General features: G+C 48.3%; 2 protein-coding genes and 1 long non-coding RNA gene across 7 annotated transcripts; 1 reads left to right on the top strand and 2 right to left on the bottom strand.

Annotated features, from left to right (window-relative positions):
• Positions 1–28: 28 nt before the first annotated feature.
• Positions 29–5,745, bottom strand: LOC147205433 (gelsolin-like). 4 transcript variants are annotated; one of them, XM_086111766.1, is made up of 19 exons: positions 5,381–5,520; positions 3,749–3,949; positions 3,517–3,671; positions 3,284–3,445; positions 3,162–3,221; positions 2,978–3,067; positions 2,812–2,901; positions 2,395–2,527; positions 2,231–2,319; positions 2,022–2,150; positions 1,867–1,953; positions 1,673–1,806; positions 1,515–1,605; positions 1,288–1,458; positions 872–1,046; positions 680–801; positions 509–586; positions 314–374; positions 29–252 (listed from the first exon to the last, which is right to left on the bottom strand). In XM_086111766.1, exons 2-19 carry the CDS (start codon positions 3,939–3,941, stop codon positions 83–85), a joined length of 2,190 nt encoding a protein of 729 aa, XP_085967892.1. In that variant the 5' UTR covers positions 3,942–3,949; positions 5,381–5,520; the 3' UTR covers positions 29–82. The 4 variants fall into 4 exon arrangements, with proteins under 4 accessions (XP_085967892.1, XP_085967890.1, XP_085967889.1 ...); XM_086111764.1 differs by having other exon boundaries at positions 1,673–1,953; positions 5,506–5,745; XM_086111763.1 differs by having other exon boundaries at positions 1,673–1,953.
• LOC147205432 (dynamin-1-like) lies at positions 5,741–15,190 on the top strand. Of its 2 annotated transcripts, XM_086111760.1 has the most exons (23): positions 5,742–6,048; positions 6,663–6,736; positions 7,714–7,863; positions 7,940–8,143; positions 8,235–8,333; positions 8,489–8,649; positions 8,750–8,892; positions 9,006–9,141; positions 9,410–9,477; positions 9,562–9,700; positions 9,808–9,894; positions 10,108–10,178; positions 10,635–10,686; positions 10,776–10,787; positions 10,853–10,966; positions 11,548–11,657; positions 11,760–11,871; positions 11,953–11,964; positions 12,745–12,912; positions 12,984–13,070; positions 13,150–13,304; positions 13,388–13,552; positions 14,156–15,190. In XM_086111760.1, exons 1-23 carry the CDS (start codon positions 5,888–5,890, stop codon positions 14,175–14,177), a joined length of 2,502 nt encoding a protein of 833 aa, XP_085967886.1. In that variant the 5' UTR covers positions 5,742–5,887; the 3' UTR covers positions 14,178–15,190. The 2 variants fall into 2 exon arrangements, with proteins under 2 accessions (XP_085967887.1, XP_085967886.1); XM_086111761.1 differs by lacking the exon at positions 11,953–11,964 and having other exon boundaries at positions 5,741–6,048.
• Positions 15,191–16,977: 1,787 nt separating this feature from the next.
• LOC147205431 (uncharacterized) lies at positions 16,978–17,847 on the bottom strand. The gene is made up of 3 exons (XR_015100980.1): positions 17,597–17,847; positions 17,430–17,525; positions 16,978–17,354 (listed from the first exon to the last, which is right to left on the bottom strand). It is a non-coding gene; the product is annotated as an uncharacterized LOC147205431 (long non-coding RNA).
• Between the last annotated feature and the right edge of the window lie 2,679 nt (positions 17,848–20,526).

The following is a 20,526-nucleotide window of genomic DNA, read 5'->3' as shown; positions in this document are numbered from 1 at the left end:
CACACCCCATCTGAGGCCAGACAAAATGATCCGCAGAGAGGATTTATTCAAGGTGTTGAACAGAAAGTGACGCGGGGTGGGGTTAGGCATGCAGCGCCTGCACGGCTCGCTGAAGGGGGTCCGTGGTCCAGTAGCCGTGGTCCCAGCCCAGGAACCAGCCCGTGAAGGTTGGCGGTTCGAATCCCTGTTTGACAGTCACCACCGGCGTACGCGGGTCTCTGTTGCCCGGGTCGCTCTCGATATACCTCGAAGCTGGAAGACCACGGCGGGTCATTTCCTGCCCGCTCTCAGGACCACTTCAGGTTTGACTCACCTGAAACAAACGCATCCCTTTTCTCGTCCGCTTGCGAGTCCTTCCCAATCCATACAAAAACCTGGGAGGAAGTCAGTATTTGTTAGCAACGTGGAAAAGACCATGCAGGTCCAAAGTCTACGAGTGGCCCAGTTGGAAGGAAGGTACTGCCCGCTCTCAGGCAGCCACGGAAGACAAGGTGAAAGCGTGACTAACCTGCTCCCAGGCATCTAAGAGCATGACATCATCCGGGGCAAGGTCTTCCTGGGTCAGCTCACCTGAAACTTCCTCCATCTGAAGACAATAACAGCAGACCCTGATGGCAGCAAACTTCAAACAAAAAAATATATACATACTGTATCAACTTCCGACACACCGTCGACTGACCAGAAAGGTTCCGGTCTTGTTGGAGCAGGCGAACAGACGAGGAGGATGAGCCTCCATTTGAGCTTCACATCGGGGAGACTTGCAGTAGTCCTCGCGGCCACCCAGTGCGTCCCAGAAATCCCCTGAAAGCAAATTTGCCGTCATCTTTTGCTTACTGGTTCTCAGGGGGGTGGGGGAGAAAAGCCATCTCACCTTCCTCCCCTCCTTCATCCACCTGGACAGGTTTCTCCCTCAGGAGTTGGGCCAGATGTTGGGCCCCTTTGACTTCGGCCGAGCCGCTACCGCGACCTTTCCACATCCAGCATCCCGAAGATGACACCAGCAGGAAGACGTCGCTGGAGTTCAAACTGGAGGACGACGCCCTCACCTGGTGGGTGCAACGCTCATTACATGGAGATCCGCAGCTGTGACTATTTGGCCAGCATGTCTGCCCCCCCCCCCCCCCCCCCAGCGCCAAGTCACCGTCTTTCAGGTATTGCAATCACATGCAACCAACTGATGGTTACTATGAAAGCGCTTTCGACATTCTACAAAAAGGTTTTCCAAGTTTCTCTCAACTTGCAGCTGTCATTCAACGTTGGGTGGGATTATTTGATGCCCGTCCTCACCTCCACAGCTCGGGAGTCCCCAGCGACGTTGGCTCGAATCTGGAATAGGCGCAGACTGGCCGGTTGCGTTTGTCCCCGCCCTCTGGATGTCCCGCCCTTGTAGACCACCATTGGCCGGCCCCCAAACATGCTCATAAAGTGGGCGGGCTCTTTGCCCTGGACGACGCGCACCTGCGGATACAAGTGGAGTGGGACGTGCGAAACCCGCCGCCGGACCGCACTCTCACCTGCACGGCCCCGCCTCCCAGTTCCTCATCCAGCTGAAGTGCCAAAATGGCCGAGGCGGCGAGCTCGTCCTGACTGGATTCTGCTCCTTGCCTGGGTGACAGCGATGCGTTCAAAGTGCGCCAGAAGAAGCACCGGCAGTCTTTTCCGATCATCTTACCAAATGTAGATGACGCTGCCATCTCGCTCTTTGTGATGGTACCGGTAGAGAATGACGTAACTGTCTCCGCCCCAAAACTGGCCAACCATCGACGAGTCCACTGGCACTTTGTCTTGCCCCTCCACACGCCACACCTGCACGCACGCACACGCATTCCAGGACAGAGACTGGCACGCAAGCGTCTCTGACCGCACCTGCTTGTCGCCGTCTCCCGCATCAAACATCCCGTGCTGGGCCGCCATGGCTTCCGATTGGTGGAGAGACGCCACGTCAAACGGGACCTGTCCAATCAGAAAGTAGCCCAACCCTGTCAAAGCCATCAGGACGAGAAAAAAAAATCTCTGCGCACCTTTTCAATCCTGGTGATTTGATTGGACATGTAGGCCGTTCCCATGCCAACCACGTCATCGGGATGGCGCCAGTCCTCAAAGAATTGCGTGAAGAGCGGCGTCTCCCCGTGCTCTGGAAGAACCTCCACCTGAAGGGGCAGCGTATAGTTATACACAACGTCCAGCCAACTATGTGTGCACGTGTGTGTGTGTGTGTGTGTGTGTATACCTGAGTGTGTGTTGGGTAATTCATTTTATCGATAAACTGCTCGGAAAGCTTGAGAACAGCACGGCGCTCCTCCGCGTTCGCGTCCTTCCCTGCGCGAGCACACACACACACACAAAAAACAAATGTGACGCCGGTTTTTGAAATTGCGAGAGACTCGTGACAACCTTTCCACACGTAAATGCGTCCGTTGCTTCCGTTGTCCAGGATGAAGCAGTCGCTGGACAGCAAAGCATTCTGGGAGAAGGGACTACGTTGGGCCACCATGGCCACTTCCAAATTGCCATCTGCATTCGACACCTGAGGAGCAACATATGGAATCCCCCCACCCCCAGTCACAATGAAAGCCTTCCTCCCAGAGATAAAGATGTATCGCAAATATTGATTATTCTATTACTAATTTTTGCTCGATGGACAGCACTTGGTACGCGCTGGCGATTGTTTTAAAGCGCCCTGGAAATACATTTCAGGTGACTCAAATTCATGCAGACATCTCTACTTGGGCCTACTTTAAGCGCTGCAAAATACAAGAACAATCACGCCGATATTTAACATCTTCCTCTCCATACTACGCCGTGTCCTACCTTGTAAAGCTTTGCCAGATTCCTGTTGCAGGCGTCCATCTTGATGTCGTCCGATTGGGCTTCCGGAAGCTCGGGTTTGTCCCCCAGCACCTCAACGCAAAAGTCAGAAGCATTCCGACTCGCAATGTGACAAAAAAAAAAAAAAAAACAGGACAGCGCTTCTCACCTCCATCATCTTTCCATGTTCCGAGCCGTCATCGCAGATCAGCAACGAGGCCCGCCCACAACGCTCATCGTCACGGATACCCTTGGACACCTGTCACTCAAACACAAGTCCTGCCCACATCATCCTAGGATCCTCGTCTCTTCCCGATGACATCGCGAGCCACCAAAATGACATCACTACTCACCATGGTGGCCTTCAGTTTCTCAAAGTGGTTACTATGGCAACCAGACCACTGGATGATCTCCTGGTGGGACGAGGACATTTTTTAAAGAGCCTGCCTGCCAAACTGACCAACTTCCTTCTCACCTTCCCCAGGTCAAGTATGAAGGTGTCCCCCCTGTTAAAACTCTCCCAGCCGAGGCGGACTTCGGTAGCCCTGACAACGTGTCGCCCTTTGACCTGCAGCAGTCTCCTGACGTCTATGTCGTTTGTCTCCACGTGTTGGAATCCTGAGGCCACGCCCCCTGCCTGTGATACATCATGCCAACCTTACCGGGACATCTCCTTTATCGTCACGGTAACCACTCTGCTCCACTTACCAAGTACTTGAGTCCCGATTTGAAGTAGCCCACAAACGCGGTGGATTCATGACCCTGGACTTCACGGTATTGGACTGGCTCACCCCGCAGGAAGTCATCCATCTGGACCGTTAAGATGGCAGCCGCCCCAGCTTCGTCCTGGGAACATTCCTCACCTGTCCGGGCCCAACCAGAGAGCAAAGGCATTAGCTGCACTCCGATCCCTTTGCCAGTATGCGACCTATGATGGCACCTTGCCAGTAGTGCAGTCGGTACTGCAGGGGGCGCCCTGGGCACTGGATGGTGTTGAGAACCACGTATGCATCCCCGCAGTAGAAGGAGCCGTGAAGACTCTCGGGAACAGGAACAGGCTCCATGCGCTCCACCCTCCATACCTGGAGACCTGCCCGAAGACCTGCCAGCTCGAACTCTGGGTGGGATGCCATTGCGTCACCTGCAAGGGGTGGGGGGCAGGGGGGGGGGGGGGGGCGCACCCGCTCGTTTTGAACACATTACAGAAACACCGGACGCACTGAACGACACAGTTACTGCAAGATGAAATGAGTTTCAGCACTGGGTGCCCGCTAGGCGCTGCCACCCATGACTCAGGGCTCAGACTGTCCAGAAAGACCCAAATTGGACTCAGGGAGCACCCGGGGAGACTGAGTTGAGCTGGTCCGACAACTTTGCCTCCCAGACTCCGTGCCGCATGTGTGCTAGGCAAGTGCTACACAATGATAACATTCAATATCCACCAACGTTTGACGCGAGCAGGCCGCCATATTGCATCTGAGCGGCGGAAAAAACGAGATCTTGCAAAATTACGCAACAACAGTCGTGGTGCATTATTTAAGAAAGATGTGGTCATGTATTGTGGCGTGAAACATGATCAAGCTTCATACAATGAAATGTGATCATTTTTTATTTATTCATCTAGTAACGTGACACACGGACAATGAACGTGACCACGCCTCTTGCGAGCACATACAAAAAGGTGAAATGCACACGCTCAAAGTCAAACATGAGCACAATAATGGCGTGTTGAAGCACACGAGATGCCACACGGGACTTTTCTAAAGTTTCGCCCCACTGATTCACAATGCACATCACATGTATGCTCCCAACGCATTTTCGGTAATTAGTAGAAAAGGGGGTCGGGGTGGGGGGTGCGCCCCGTTGACCGCACCCTCTGCACACCCCTGGCATACAAACACGAAAACAACTACACCAGGGGTGCCCAAACTTTTTGGATCGAAGATCTACTTTTCGATCAACTAACCTCCCGGGATCTACCCTTACCGGCACGCGCGCGCGCGCGCACACACGCACACCATGATGAGAAACAGCCTGAAACTGAGGCATGCTACGCACTTTTGCAGCCTGTTAACCATCATAGCTCACACGTACTGTTTTAAAGTGGTTCCCTGGGCCCTCCTAGAGTCCTATTCTTTGCTCGTGCCCTCGGTGAATTGTACACGAAGCAAACTCTGAATTAGAATAATGACGATAAAAGATAGAGCGCAACAGTTCTGATCACAAGTTGCAATTGCAGACTGCTGAGAGCTAACAACTTCCGATGACGTAATCACGCACACCGTAAATTCAAGATTTACCGACTTTATTTTATTTTTTAAATATTTTTTTTGTGAAAATGAGACTGATAAGATGATTAGTGTGCACTGTACATAAACACAAAAAAATATATATTACTAACATGTACAAAGACACCCAAATGATTGTTTTTTTTTTTTTCTCCTCGACACTCCTCGGATCTACTTGGGACCTGTCTTAGATCTACCGGTAGATCAGGATCGACCTAATGGGCACCCCTGAACTACACGCACACAAAATGAAAGCGGAGATAAGCACTGGCCTGGAAACTTACGTGCAGGATGTTCTTTAGTCTGAGCCTTGAAAGTGAAGACGACGGCGAGCCCCCCCCCCCCCCCCCGTCATTTAAATAGTAGGGTGTGGGGCCACAAGTGAGACAGTGAAAATATTCACGCGCACCTGCAGCTGATTGATGACGTCCTCTCTTCGTCAGGTTTTCTTCAACACACCTGAAACAGCAGTCTTACACAGTAAAAGTGTATTTTTCAGATATTTGGCCTTTCTGATGATGTTTCCTGTTTTAACTCGAAAGCGATTTCACCAGTTGACTAGTCAACTAGAAAATCAAAACGCTAAATGACAGACGTTTGTTTTGAAAGAGACTGGCCGGATGTGCAAAGGCGTGGGTTGGCGCGGGGATGAGCTGAAGGTCATTACATCTCAGCTTAGAGTCCGAACAGCCGTCGCGTTGCGTGACGACGACGGGGAGGAGGAGGAGGGGGAGGAGAGGCAGCAGCAGCACGCAGGCAGGCAGGCACGCAGGAGGCGTCCGGACGACAAGATGGGCAACCGCGGCATGGAAGACTTGATCCCACTGGTCAACCGGCTGCAGGACGCGTTCGCGGCCATCGGCCAGAACGCCAGTTTGGACCTCCCTCAGATCGCCGTGGTGGGCGGCCAAAGCGCTGGCAAGAGTTCCGTTCTGGAGAATTTCGTGGGCAAGTAAGTCCATCTTTCCTGCCGCAGAGCCCAACCGAACCGTACTCGGCTGATGGACGCGCACAGGGCATTCCGTCAGCCTTCTCAATACATGACTGCAATCAAACAGAATAATTCGCATCGGTTCTATCATTACAGGAGCCTCTCAGTCATTCATCTTTATCGACTATATCTTTGGATTCGATGAATTCAGGATAATATATTTCATTATTATGACTCTTGATTGAGAATGACTGTTGAGGATGTTTTTTTCCTGCTCTTTAACTATTCACAGGGATGGCGCTGTACCGGGGCTGGGGGTGTGGGGGGGGGGGGGCTGTCAAAAATCTGCGTCGCCCCACTTAAGCCCCTCCAAAAAAACATTATTTTTATTTTTTTATTCTAAATAACATTTATACATTATTTTCTCAGCTTCCATATAAATCGGTCAAGCCCCCCTTTAGCCCCAGGGGAGAAAAAAATCCTGGAGCCTTCCCTGATTGTTTATGAATCATTAAATCAACCATGAACTATACCGTGTCATTGTGTCGAAAGGTTGGGGGTGTTGCATTTGACATGGAAATGCTTCACATGTAATATGATCATGATCATACTCATGATACTACGTTTCCCACCAGAGATTTCCTCCCGCGCGGGTCTGGCATTGTCACTCGGCGCCCCCTAGTGCTGCAACTCATCAACTGCCCGACAGGTGAGAGGCTTCTTGGACTGCATTCTAAGTGAAATAGTGGACGGCAAGTCTGCTTCACGTTTCCAAGGTAGAATCTGGAGCCCCCATTGATCAAGTGTGCGTAAAGCCTGCGTACGAACATTCTCGCGTAAAGGATGAGATGAATCCTTTTGGGCTGGTGTGAGTGTGCCGTCGGTCGTGGGCATGACATTTGTTTTAAGTTGCTTTTGTTAAATTGTTAATTATTATCATTTTATGTTTGAACATTATAATATTGTCTTTCATGTTAAGGTTACCCAAATTATATTGTCTTTAATAATTTCTTAAACATGTTTATGTTGAGAGCGTCTGATTGGCTAAAGGAAAGCAGGAAGTGTTGTAGTAGCCGGAAGAAGGTATGTTCTCGTTGGTACTGCGCGGAGAAGACGTTGAAAAATGAAAGCTACGTTCAAACGAAGTTCATCTTTCCTTTTGCCCATTCTTTACGCAGAGCCATCCATTCGAAAACTACGAACCCCTCAAATCACAGTTGCATTAAGAATAGCGATAAAAAGTATTGAATTTGATTGCTGATAGCCGCAGAAAACCGGATGTAGGGAAGCCTAAAGTAAAACATGCTCTGGTCCAGAAAGTAAACCCTGCCAGTTTTGTTGTATTGTGCCGATTTATTTATTTATTTGTTGACAGGTTTAAGTGGACAAGAGTTGGAATGGGCGTATGAATTTTGGTGGACATTAGTCAGATCAGACATTGAGCAGGGCTTAAGTTTTGACTCCAAAGGCAGCTAACAAGCTAAGAGCACTGCCGGCGTCAATCGTGTGACGATATTTGTTAACGTGTGCCATGACTTTTGTCGAAAAGAGATGAAGCCGACAGTGATTTGCACAATAATACGCATCTGAGCACCCCCGAACCAATCAATCGTACTGGGTGTCTACTTCATGTCCAGTCTGGTATGTGTGCTGCTAATAACGCCGATGACGTCGTCATTTTGTCAGAATATGCCGAATTCCTGCACTGCAAAGGAAAAAAGTTCACGGACTTCGAGGAAGTTCGTCAGGAAATCGAAGCGGAAACGGATCGAGTGACGGGACAAAACAAAGGAATCAGTCCGGTTCCCATCAACCTGCGTGTCTTCTCGCCCAATGGTAACATACACACACACACACACACACGCACAGTAGAGTGTTGACATGTTGTTTTGCGTGTTTGTGCCGCACTCAGTGTTGAACCTGACGCTGGTCGATCTTCCCGGGATGACCAAGGTCCCGGTGGGCGACCAACCGGCGGACATCGAGCAGCAGATCCGAGACATGCTCATGCAGTTTGTCACCAAGGACAACTGCCTCCTATTGGCCGTTTCTCCCGCCAACTCCGACCTCGCCAACTCCGACGCGCTTAAGGTGGCCAAGGAGGTGGACCCCCAAGGTGGCCCAAGGCCCGCCCTATCCTCATCTTACACGTCTTCTACTTCCACGCGTGCCAACGCTTGATTTTCCGTGTGCGTGTGCGTGCACAGGTCTCCGAACCATCGGTGTGATCACCAAACTCGACCTGATGGACGAAGGAACCGATGCCAGAGACATCCTGGAGAACAAACTGCTGCCGCTTCGCAGAGGTACGACAACCAATCGGCTCAGACTGAGTCGCCTTCTTGGATTTGGTTCCTGGCTTGTCCTTGATCGCGAGACACCCTGCTGTCATTCAAAGTATTACGTTGCGTTGAGGACTTGTGAAAGTCTCGCGAGCTCTTTCCCAACCCGGCCCGGTCAGGTTACGTCGGAGTGGTCAACCGCAGTCAGAAAGACATTGACGGCCGGAAGGACATCACGGCGGCGTTGCAGGCCGAGAGGAAGTTCTTCCTGTCCCACGCGTCCTACCGACACCTGGCCGAGCGCATGGGAACCGCCTACCTGCAGAAGGTTCTCAACCAGGTCCGTGCGCATGCGTGCCCCCCCCCCAACCCTCCCTCGCTCCTCTCGCATCCGTCTTGGCATTTGACTTGACGTTATGCTTTGGGCTGTGTCACCACAGCAACTAACCAATCACATCCGAGACACACTGCCCGCCTTACGCAGCAAACTGCAGAAGCAGCTGCTGGACATCGAGAAGGAAGTCGCGGAGTACAAGAACTTCAATCCGGACGATCCCTCTCGCAAAACCAAGGCCTTGCTGCAGTCAGTGCACGCACGCACGCACGCACATGGTCACTCGGCAAGGTCACCACTGGGCCGTGTGGACCCTCCACACTTCGAGATTGATTGTGTGTGTGTGTGTGTGTTTTGTTCAGAATGGTGCAGCAGTTTGCGGTGGACTTTGAGAAGCGAATCGAAGGTTGCGGAGATCAGGTGGACACCAGCGAGCTCTCGGGAGGAGCCAAGATCAATCGCATCTTTCACGAGCGCTTCCCCTTTGATCTCGTCAAAGTAAACACACACGCTCGTGCACGTCAAGAACGGACCGGAACAGTTTGATTGCTCCATTTCAAGTGACCGCACGTCGATGCAAAAAGAAATGCAGAAATCAGCAAAGCTACGATCAACAAGAACACAAAAAACAAACTGTTCAATTCTTATGGAGTCAAATTGCACAAATCCTTCACTTAGCATTAGCAGCATTAGCCACTTGGTGCCATTGTCGTTCCGTACGTATCGAAGTCTCCACTGAACTGTACGCGTCTGCCTGTTTGTACAGTTGGAGAGTGATGAGAAGACTCTTCGCAAAGAAATCAGCTATGCCATCAAGAACATTCACGGCATCAGGTGACTTTGTGTCATCCGCGCGGGCTTCGTCCAGTGCCTGCGTGAGCATCTCTGTCTCAACGTCGTGTGTTTGTGTGCGCTCAGGACAGGTCTGTTCACACCCGACATGGCCTTTGAGACCATCGTCAAGCGTCAGATGAGCCAAATTAAAGAACCTTGTCATAAGTGCATCGACTTGGTCATCAACGAGCTCGTCAACACTGTCAGACTTTGCGCCCTCAAGGTAACTTGTACTACAGCACGTGTGCTACGACACTGTACTGTTATGCGAACATTTATCATCGCATCACACGTCTGGTCAGCGTAGAGGCTAACATGTGTTTGTTCCAGTTGGCCCAGTACCCGTTGCTGCGAGAAGAGATGGAAAGAATCGTTACTCAGCACATCCGAGACAGAGAAAGTCGCACAAAAGAGCAGGTGTCTGTCTACTCATCCGTCTGTCGAGTCACGTTCTTTAGCGTGTAGTAAAGTAGAGTCTCAGGGCATGAATATTACGGCTGCTGCGGCTTTAGTTGTGCGGCCACGATGGCTGCGGTCCAAGACTTTTTGGAAGTTGTGGTCAAATAAGTCAGTCTTGATCCAGCTTTACCAGTCTCTGTCCTTGTGTGTGTGTGTGTGTGCGTACGTCAGGTCCTGCTGCTGGTGGACATTGAGTTGGCATACATCAACACAAACCACGAAGACTTCATTGGTTTTGCAAAGTAAGGGCAAAGAAACAAAGCTTTGTGGAGGAGGGCAACCGCGATCTTTTTACGTTTGATATCAATTGAAACCCACTTGAAACATGTAACGCGGGACGGTGGGGTGACCGGTTAGCGTGTCCGCACACAGTGCACAGGTAGTGGGTTCGAATCCGGGACCGGCCTTCCTGTATGGACTTTGCATGTCCTCCCATTCCGTGCCTGCGTGGGTTTTCTGCGGGTATTCCAGTTTCCTCCCACATTCCCAAAACATGCATGGCAGGCCAACGGAACACTCTTAAGTTGTCCCTGGGCGTGATTGCGAGCGCAAACGGTTGTTCATCGACGTGTGCCGCGTGGTTGGCTGGCAACCCGTTTAGGGTGTGCCCCGCCCACTGCCCGAAGTCACCGTCGAAAAAGATGTCATCTGTAAAATTGAAATTGCTCAATGGGTCCCCGTTGTATTTGCTCCCTTAGTGCTCAGCAGAAGAGCAGTCAGATGAGCAAGAAGAAGGCGAGCGGCAATCAGGTGAACTTGATCACGTGACCTGCACATGCCGGCTGGCGTCTTTTGGTGCATTCACTCATTCTTCTCTCTGGTTGGCTTCCGGTTGTCAGGATGAAATCATGGTGAGTGAGTCGGTCCGCCGATGCGTGGGTGCTCTTCCTGAGCCCGTGACTCACCTTGCTGACAGGTGATCCGCAAAGGCTGGCTGACCATCAATAACATCGGCATCATGAAGGGTGGAGCCAAAGAGTATTGGTTTGTTTTGACCGCCGAGAATTTGTCCTGGTACAAAGACGACGAGGTAAGACGCACATGCAAGTTCACGTCCCCTTGGCACACGACATACAGGGAGAACGTTGAAATTGGGCACTACATCTTCAGAATTGGTACCCAAGCTTATCGGGGAATTCAAGTCAACACTTTTGGTCATATAATCAAAAAAAATGATGGTGTTGGGGGGGGGGGCACGGCCATTTTTTGTCCGGTACCGTTCTTTACCACTGACTGAAATCGCCGTCAAGGTGCCATCAGGCTCTCGTTGCAAATGATGACGGTCGCCATGCTAGCCCGAGGGACGTCAATTTCGGTTGACAGCCGGGGCAATGCCTGGATAAAATGTCAGGTTCCTTGGATGCCTTGAAAAGGGCTTCATCTCCTTATGACTCAATATTCACTGGTGGGAGCGCACAGAAGATATTGTTGCAAGGACCATCTTTGGCTTGACTTCCCCTCCAATCATATGAATGTGCTGTACTTTTAATTGAATATGTTGTTCCAAGTTAAAAAAAATTGCACACGCTTATCGGATGGTAACCTCAATGACACTGGAGGTTTACGAGGCCTTTGAGGGCATTTTGATGATGGCTCTCCTGCCTCCTGCAGGAGAAGGACAAGAAGTACATGCTGACAGTTGATCGCCTGAAACTCAAAGACATCGAGAAGAGTTTCATGTCCAGCAAACACATTTTTGCTCTCTTCAACACTGAGCACAGGTACGAGATACACATATGTGGATGTATTTGTACAGTATATAATAGAAAGTATGTACATAAGCACGCGTGTTTTATTTATTATTATTATTATTTTTTTTTAAGGAACGTGTACAAGGATTACCGTCAGCTGGAGTTGGCCAGTGAGTCTCAGGAGGAGGTGGACAGTTGGAAGGCGTCTTTCCTACGCGCGGGAGTGTACCCCGAACGCAGCGTGGTACTCCTCATTAGCGCCTCATGATGATGATGATGATGATGATCATCTTTTCACTGTCACATTTGCTTTGTTCCCCGACAGGATAAAGAAAAGGTGAGTCAGATGAAAACAATTTGAGAATCAGGGGTGCAAATAAGGATGTCGGTGTGGTTTCCTTTGGAGCACCGCAGGTCGTGACCCTCACACCGTCGTATTTTTACAACTCCACTCAACTCAGCTGTATTTATATCGCACTGTAAAACAACCAATGCTGCATACAAAGTTTGGTAGATGGAATAGAAAACAACATATAAGGTCGCAAAAAAATCTTTCATGAATTGGGCTGACATTGCCCTACAGCTGCTGTTGCTAGCATTAGCGTTGAGTGGCTAGCAATTAGCGGCTAAGCAAGTGCTACTTCTCAATGAGAGTCTCTCAGAATTGATCCTTTTCAACAAACCAGGTTGACTCAAACCTGCTATGCCGAAATTTCTGGCCCGCAAATAGCCTCCGGGCCATCGTTTGGACACTTCACTCTACTCCAACGAAGGTTGTCAGGATCTAGAGTCAGTTGGAGCTCAGTGTGAACATGCTCCTTGCGATTGTTTTCATTTTTGCATTTCGACGTGGGGCTCATCCAACAAACAGTGACTGTGAGTCTCCTTGCCCACGTGCCTGAGCATGACCATCCCGTACCTCCATTTTGCTTTCATTTCACTCGAGCGTACACAAGGCTCGCTCGTTGACTCATACTTCAGGACAGTGCAGAAAGCAAAAAAGGTCAAGCAAGTCACGTCTCGTTCACTTAGACCATACGTGTGTGTGCGTGTGCGTGAGGCTGTATGTCAAATGCGGTATTATAATGAGCGTGTGTGTGTGTGTGCGCGGGTGAAGGTGGAGGCGGAGGACTCCAGCGGCGACGGGCAAATCCACAGCGTGGATCCTCAGCTGGAGAGGCAGGTGGAGATCGTTCGGAGCCTGGTGGACTCTTACCTGTCAATCATCCATCGCACCATCAGGGACCTCGTCCCCAAGACCATCATGCACCTTATGGTCAACAATGTATGACGCGCCTCGGCGGGCAAACGCACGGAGGAAGTGATGTCACAGCCGATGTCTTTGATGCTCTTCAGACCAAGGACTTCATCCACGCCGACCTGCTGGCTCAGCTTTACTCGTGTACCGACCAAAATACTCTGATGGAGGAATCCCAGGAGCAGGTAGAGCCACCTCCACCGCCGTCCCGCCCCGCGTCCCCGCGCACGTCCTCGACTCCCTCCTTCCGTCCGGACGTGTCAGGCTCAGCTCCGCGACGACATGTTGAGGATGTACCACGCTTTGCGAGAAGGACTCAACATCATCGGCGACATCAGCACGTCCACCGTCACCACCTCCATGCCGCCGCCCGTGGATGACTCGTGGCTACAGGTGACGGGGATGCCGTCAGGCCGCAGGTACGCCGCCCGAAACAAATGTCACTTGTCGAAATAAGCCTCCCGTGGAGAAATCGCCTTGAAGCAAAAAAATGCCACGGCAGGTCCCCGATGTCCAGTCCGACGCCGCAACGCCGAGCCCCGCCCGGCCCCCTTCGCCCAGGGGCCCGCGCGCCACCCGGCCCCCCCTCTCGTCCCGCTGTGTCACCCGACCCCGGACCGTCCGTACCGTCTCGTCCCAACAGAGCGCCGCCGCCTGGAGTTCCCAGGTAATCGCGCAATCTCATGAGACGGTTGGAACTACGGCAAGGGAAATTCAGCTGCGTTGCACATTTCATACACAAGGCAACTCGATGCGCTTGGCAAAGTTTGCCTTTTTACGCTTCATCAAAACACGGCGAGTAAGCTACGCTCCCGACAAGTATCGTTTTTCATGAACGGACGAAGAGAAAAGACGGAGAAGCCATGCTAAGTTTGCCTTGTAATCATGAAACATAAGAAAGAAATATTTCTTTTTTTTTTACTGACTTCTGATTTCAAAAGTAGTTATCCATCAATTTGTTGTGTATGTGAGCAGAATGACAACCTGGCCCGTGACAAAAAATGACTCTGACACCCCTGGTTTGAAGCGATGCATCTTTGAACACAAACGGTGGAGCATTATGTGGAGATGGTGCATGGATTAAAACAGGAATAGTGTTCTTTTGAGGAGAGCTGCAGCTTTACTGATTATGACCATCGGTCTATGTATTCTAATGCCTCCAGCTTTCTAATGCTTTCACACACACACACACACACACACCACAAGCGGTGCAGTTACAAAGAGAAGACGCAAGAAGAGCCTCTCCAAAAATCACATGTGCTTGGTTTAGAATCTCCATCAGTGATCAGTGAGGATCCACCAGCGAGATCTCGGTCCATCCTTTGACCCCGCCCTCGACCGATGACCTGCGGTCCACCCATCCCCGCCCACTCGTATGAGGTTTTGTGTCACTGTGTTGTAATTTGGTGACAGCGACGTCATATCACGTGAGTGTTCCCATTAGGATTTTTTTTTCTTTTTGTGGACGTAAATCAAAAGATTGAAAGAAAAGGTCCAACTTGTCTCGCTATTTGGCGAGCCAAGTAACTTAACGAGCTAGATAAGTGGAATCGGTCAATTATTTATTTATTTTTCCTCTTGAGTCAAGATGAGAAAATGTGCATCTTTACAATGTAAAGTTTGGCTTTTGTTTGGAATGAAGGATTATTCATTCATCCAAATTTATGATGTGATTTATTTATATGCTTAACTTATTTCTGATCAAGGTAGCAGTTTAGTTACCAACATATTTAAAGAAGCACACAGAGACGTAATGCAGAGTTTGCATATATTCCTTTTTTTTTTCATTTTATTTTTTTTAAGCTTTTGCCAAACTTAAGTTCAGTAAAGCCATTCATGATGAATCAATATCGTAAACTGATTTCAAAGACTTTCTTTGTAGATGTATGCAGCGTATTCTGAAATTGTCTATCCAAAGAGCACGTGGGCGATGATGTTGATGATGATGATGACGCCAGAGATTAGACAGACGACAGACACATTTTATCAATGAAAACGGATCGCTATATAGAATTACTGTCTTTGACTGTAGTACGTTTGTCATTAATGTTATTCATGCAGCAATGCATCAGCATGCACTTGACGTGTTTGTAGCTGTGACATGTCGTGTTACATCGTAAAGTGACGTCAGAGTGCACTTCGTAACCAGTCGCGTGTTCAAGCGTGTAATTCCGATTCAATGGTGACACCCCAAGTAGTGTGTGTGTGTGTGCGTGTGTGTGTCATGGGGGGGGGTAATTATGCAGTCGGGTGATTGTCACGTGACCCCCACAAAATGATTGCATTATTAAAAGATTAAAGCCTGTATGCGTGATTTGAATCTTCTTTTGGACACGTCTTCTTTATTTCCTGCCAACTCGGGACGCAAAATAGATAAGAAAAAGATAAGAAACCCTTTATTAGTCTCGCATTGGAGAAATTCCCAATTCACAGCAGCAAAGTTATGAAAGGAAGAAGTACAACAACAAAATATAGGAGCTGCTGGAAAGGCAGCCAGTCTTGCGGTGCCATTTTAAAGTCAAAATAACAAAAATAACACAACACAGCACAACACATAGGACACAGACAATCGTGCAATCTTCACCACTTTTCTGCATACACTTTGTTGTCTGAAGCAGTTCTAGATGAAAGAGGAGAGGATCAAAGTGTCCTTTCACCAGTGGATCAGAGACGTCGTGCTGAAAATGTGCACACGTCTGCTCCAAGCTAAGTTTTGAAAGCAAACGCGAAGCTGTAGCGTCCATTGACGAAAAGAGATGAGTTCACTTCTCCTGTCCCACGTAATCCGCTTCAAACTCCAAGCCGCGACTCCCAGTTCCAACGCTCCTTTCTTCTCATCGTCGGCTCCTCAAGACTTACATCCATCCAGACACAAACCGTTCAACAGCACCGATCTCTCCGCTGAACAAAGCGGGGCTGTGAAAAATGCTGCCCATTACAGGCGCAAGACACAAGCGCCCCGGGACTGTCCAGCAACGACAGTCAAATGGCGCCGACATTCCTCCCAGTCAAAAACAGTGCCGGTATACCCATGCTGCCGAGAAGGCGCAACCACCAAGCACAGAGTCTCCTCCTTGATGAATGTCGTGGCCAAAAAAATGCTGAAAAAAGTCCACATCAGGTCCACACGACGTAACAACAAACACAAAGTGACAAAACAAACACAAAAACAACAAAAAAAGCAAGGCTCATGAGAGCACTTGCTGACGGCTGCCTACTCGGGCGCCATCTTGACTTCAAAGTAGCCAATGTGCCTCGATTTTAAATGCACTGGACCCTTTCTTTTTGAAATTAGCAGCTCAGCTCATCACAGCGCCAGCTCCCATCTACCGTTTCCTGTCAAAGTTTCTGCGTTTCCGCTGGATTGGAAAATCTGCTGCAATAACTCTGCTTTTCAAAGATCGTGATAACCTTAACTTGAACTGCAACAAAGCCCATCTCCATTCGAACTTGCCGCTCTAAAACTTCCCAGAGGCTGGTCAATAAACCCGCTCACTTACCATTTTGAAATTTCCAGTGATCCTTTTCAAGCCGAGTCTGACTTGAGATCCGGTCACAGTTTCTGGTCTCCCATCATATGTTGTCAGTCATGAGTTGTTCCCTCTGATTTTGGAATCGTAGAGTTCAAGTTAGGTTTAGGCTTAGGGCGGGGGTCGGCGACCCGAGGCTCTTTCATTCTTATGTTACGGCTCTGCGTGGTTTGGGAAAATAAATGATAAATATCCCAAGAAAGTATCTTATTTGTCTCCCAAACGTGAATCACTTCTGTATGTTCCCTGACTGTACACTAGAGGGTGGTGTTGGTTGCTATAAAATACAGTACAGTAAATATTCTCTAGTACGGACTCGTGTTTGCGCTGTCCAATTTGGCCTGATAACAGAAATTCCTCATTTGGGAAATGAGCATGGTACATGTCCTTTATGAACCTGCAAGTATGTTGACAAAATGCACGTGTAACAACACAATCAATAAAATACCAAAATATACTGCCCTGTAAATATACTGTTTATATAACAAAAACTGCAATACAGATGTATCCCAAAAAAAAAAAAATCACAACAGTAAAATACGTACAGTATTTTGTTTATTTTTTTCTGTCTTGGGAAAAAAATATGTATTTTGGATTGTTTTGTTGGATGCATTCTTTGGTTTATGACAATGTTTGCCTGCGTGTCATACAGTTTTCTTGCTAGTTGCAAGTGACTGTCCCGTTGATCACCGATGTCTGGTAATTCTTGTGCATACTGAAGGATTTTTGTTGCCATTTGCATTGCTTCCTTGCTGGATGGTGGCTTGTCATCAGGGGTTGAATCGATGCCTTGTTGTTTAAAGTTTCGTAGATTTGCGTCTTTCCGACTCCAAGTGTCTGCTGGATCTTTTTAACTTTGTGTCCAGTCTCGCTCAAACGGATGCATTTCACTCGCTCCGCTCCAGTTGTTACAGTTCTTCTACGTTTCGATGCGATGATCTACACGACGTAAGTGAATAAAGTTAAAATCTTTCGCAATTACAGTAAAACGCACGCCAATAAAAAGTCGCTTACACGTCTTCGTTTTGAATCTGATGAATGAAAACGGCGAAGCGAACACGTTTCTTCGGTCGTGTCGAGCGGGTGCTGCTTTTAAGCTAGTGCCGCGTTCTGCAGGACGTAAGTGAATAAAGTTAAAATCATTCACAATTACAGTAAAACGCACGGCAATAAAAACTCACTTGCACGTCGTCGTTTAGAATCTGATGATCGAAAAACGCGAAGTGAAAACTTGTTTCAGCGTTGTCTTTTCCGTCGCATCGGGTGGGCGTTGCGTGTATTTAAGCTCCCGCGGCATTACACCTCCATCCGGGTTACGGGTAGTGGAATTTCCGCTTACGCAACTTCCGGTAACATGTAATATCGTAGTCAAAATGTTAATGCATAGGTTTTTATTCCGGGTGAAGGATATTCCTTTCCATAGAATTCCGGGGATGGGAATATTTACTGTACTATTGAAATGAAAAAGGAAGAAGTAATGACAGTTATAGTGACCCAGTCAGCAAAGGCATCTGGCCCGGATTCGGCATGAAGCTGGCACACGACCATATATATAGTTTTAGCCGAACCCCCCCCCCCCCCCGACCATGTATAGTAAGGTGTTTTTAGCCGAAACCCCCCCCCCGACCCTGTATAGTAAGGCGTTTTTTTCGGCTAACAATTTCGTCCAAAAATGCCTTACTATATACATGGTCGTTTTTTTTCGTCCAAAAACGCCTTACTATACATGGTTGTTTTTTTCGGCTAAAGATTTCGTCTAAAAACGCCTTCCTATATATACATGGTCGTTTTTTTCGGCTAAAAATTTCGTCCAAAAATGCCTTAAATGGTCGTTTTCTTTCGGCTAAAAACACCTTACTATACATGGTCGGTTTTTTCGGCTAAAAATGTTGTCCAAAAATGCCTTACTATATACATGGTCGTTTTTTTCGGTTAAAATACGCAAATATGCGTCACACTCCGACAGTTAGGGTTTCACAATAAGGTTAGGGTTTGAAAGTAACGTTTTAAACCAAAGTTAGGCCATCAAAGTAGAGTTGTAAGTAAAGGTTCGTGTTTCAAGTCTAGTTTAAAATTGGGGTTTCGATTTCAAAATCGAGTATTAAACTAGGGTTGGGGTTTCAAAGTAGAGTAGGGTTCTAGAGTTTTAGCTTAGTGTTTCAAATTAGGGCAGAGGGTGGGCAATTGCAGTCCTGGAGGGCCGCTGTCCTGCATGTTTTCCAAGTCGCCCTGTTGCAACACACCCGATTCAATATCAGGCTTCGCAGAGCTTGCTGATGATCTGATCATTTGAATCTGCTGCGTTGCAACAGGAAGAGATGCAAAACATGCAGGATAGCCGCCCTCCAGGACTGCAATTGCCCACTCCTGAACTCGGGCTCGGGTTTTAAATCTGGTTTTCATAAAGTGTAGGTGTAATGTCAGCATTTATTGGATCGATGCTCATGCTACTGTGTCATTTTCTGTGCGTTGTCCTTCATTGACTAGACAATGACCCAGATAGTGATACACACGCACATGAACACACATTGCACATTTGTTTGCATTGATGTAAGTGTGCAGAGCAAAAGGTTACGAGTCCAGCCGCTCACGGTTGCATAACAGGCTGCTCTCAGAAGTGCACAACAGGACACCTTTCCACTCATATCTGTTTTTTTGGACTCTTCCACAAGTGTAGAAACAAGAGAGGTCAAAACTTCTGTTCACATAAAAATGTCAGAAAAAACTGACAAAATTAACTCAAGGTAATCCGCATGTTGTTGTTTTTTTAAGCTTAATTTGTATATATTTTCCTTCCACTCGATGGTCATGCTGTGGTTGCATACATTTTCTATACAGCAGCTGAGCACTGCAGTTTTTTGAGGTCATTGACTTGTTGCTTAGTAAAAGGAAAACAAAAAACAGTTGCTCACGCGGAAAGAGAAGTAGAAAACTCAGAAGAAAAAAAAAGAAGACGACGCACGGTGTTTGCAAAGGCGTGGGAGGTGGCTTCTTCCAGGGAAGCGTCAGTTCAAAACTTGTCGTAGAGTCATCACAAGGAGCACTTATTGTGTGTCGCAAGTCCTGACTGGGTTAAAAAAAAATAAATGAAGGAAGCTCATAAAACATAAATCACAGGATTCCAGTCTCGTGATAACTGGACAGCAGGGTCAATGACCTTTTTGAAACCGAAAGCTTCCTCTTGGCGACGGCTTCATGCAAAGAGCTGCCACTTTCATACATGCTCCTGAAATGGCACATGTGCTCAAAATATCTTTATGTCAAGCCAGAAGGGACAAGATAACAACAACAGTCGTATTAACGACTGTAAGAGTGTGATTTGTTTTGTGTTTACATTTTGAACTGACCACTTGTATATTTCCCGACAATCCCAATTCGTCATCACTCGTGAGCTTTCCCTAGAACAGGCTGTGGGGCGACTCAGGAGGAAGGTGCTCCTGCCATCGTAAAAAACAAAAAGCATTTAACATCCTCTAAATTACTTTCACCCCCCCGCCAAAATAATATCCAGTCAACAAAAAAAATTCAAAGAAAATAATTACCTCAAAAAATATTACCGTATTTGACTCATATAGAAATAAAAATTGATGCAAATAAAGTAGATCAAAAAGTGAATACAAGAAGTTGCACACTGACAAAAATCCATCCATCCATCCATTTTCCGAACCGCTTGATCCTCACTAGGGTCGCGGGGGGTGCTGGAGCCTATCCCAGCCATCTCCGGGCAGTAGGCGGGGGACACCCTGAATCAGTTGCCAGCCAATCGCAGGGCACACAGAGACGAACAACCATCCACGCCCACACTCACACCTAGGGACAATTTAGAGCCTCCAACCAGCCTGACATGCATGTTTTTTGGAATGTGGGAGGAAACCGGAGCACCCGGAGAAAACCCACGCAGGCCCGGGGAGAACATGCAAACTCCACACAGGGAGGCTGGAGCTGGAATCGAACCCGGTACCTCTGCACTGTGAAGCCGACGTGCTAACCACTGGGCTACCGGGCCGCCCACTGACAAAAATATACGGAAAAAAACCATCACATGAATTGCAGATTAATAATTTTAAAAATATATACCAAAATGAAATAAATTTAGGTTGGTTTATAACAT

This window comes from Hippocampus guttulatus, chromosome 5 (genome assembly GCF_054856545.1).
Source record: "Hippocampus guttulatus isolate MCC_2025c chromosome 5, RoL_Hgut_1.0, whole genome shotgun sequence".
Taxonomy (NCBI): Eukaryota; Metazoa; Chordata; class Actinopteri; order Syngnathiformes; family Syngnathidae; genus Hippocampus; species Hippocampus guttulatus.
This window is presented reverse-complemented; position numbering and strand designations above follow the sequence as displayed.

Excerpts from the sequence above, each read along its gene's own strand:
- LOC147205432 (XM_086111760.1), top strand. The coding sequence starts at position 5,888 with ATGGGCAACCGCGGCATGGAAGACTTGATCCCACTGGTCAACCGGCTG. Across the intron at positions 6,049-6,662 it reads CTGGAGAATTTCGTGGGCAA|AGATTTCCTCCCGCGCGGGT; the intron begins GTAAGTCCATCT and ends GTTTCCCACCAG. Across the intron at positions 10,179-10,634 it reads GACTTCATTGGTTTTGCAAA|TGCTCAGCAGAAGAGCAGTC; the intron begins GTAAGGGCAAAG and ends TTGCTCCCTTAG.
- LOC147205433 (XM_086111764.1), bottom strand. The coding sequence starts at position 3,941 with ATGGCATCCCACCCAGAGTTCGAGCTGGCAGGTCTTCGGGCAGGTCTC. Across the intron at positions 2,528-2,811 it reads ATCTGGCAAAGCTTTACAAG|GTGTCGAATGCAGATGGCAA; the intron begins GTAGGACACGGC and ends GTTGCTCCTCAG. Across the intron at positions 2,151-2,230 it reads ATTACCCAACACACACTCAG|GTGGAGGTTCTTCCAGAGCA; the intron begins GTATACACACAC and ends CTGCCCCTTCAG.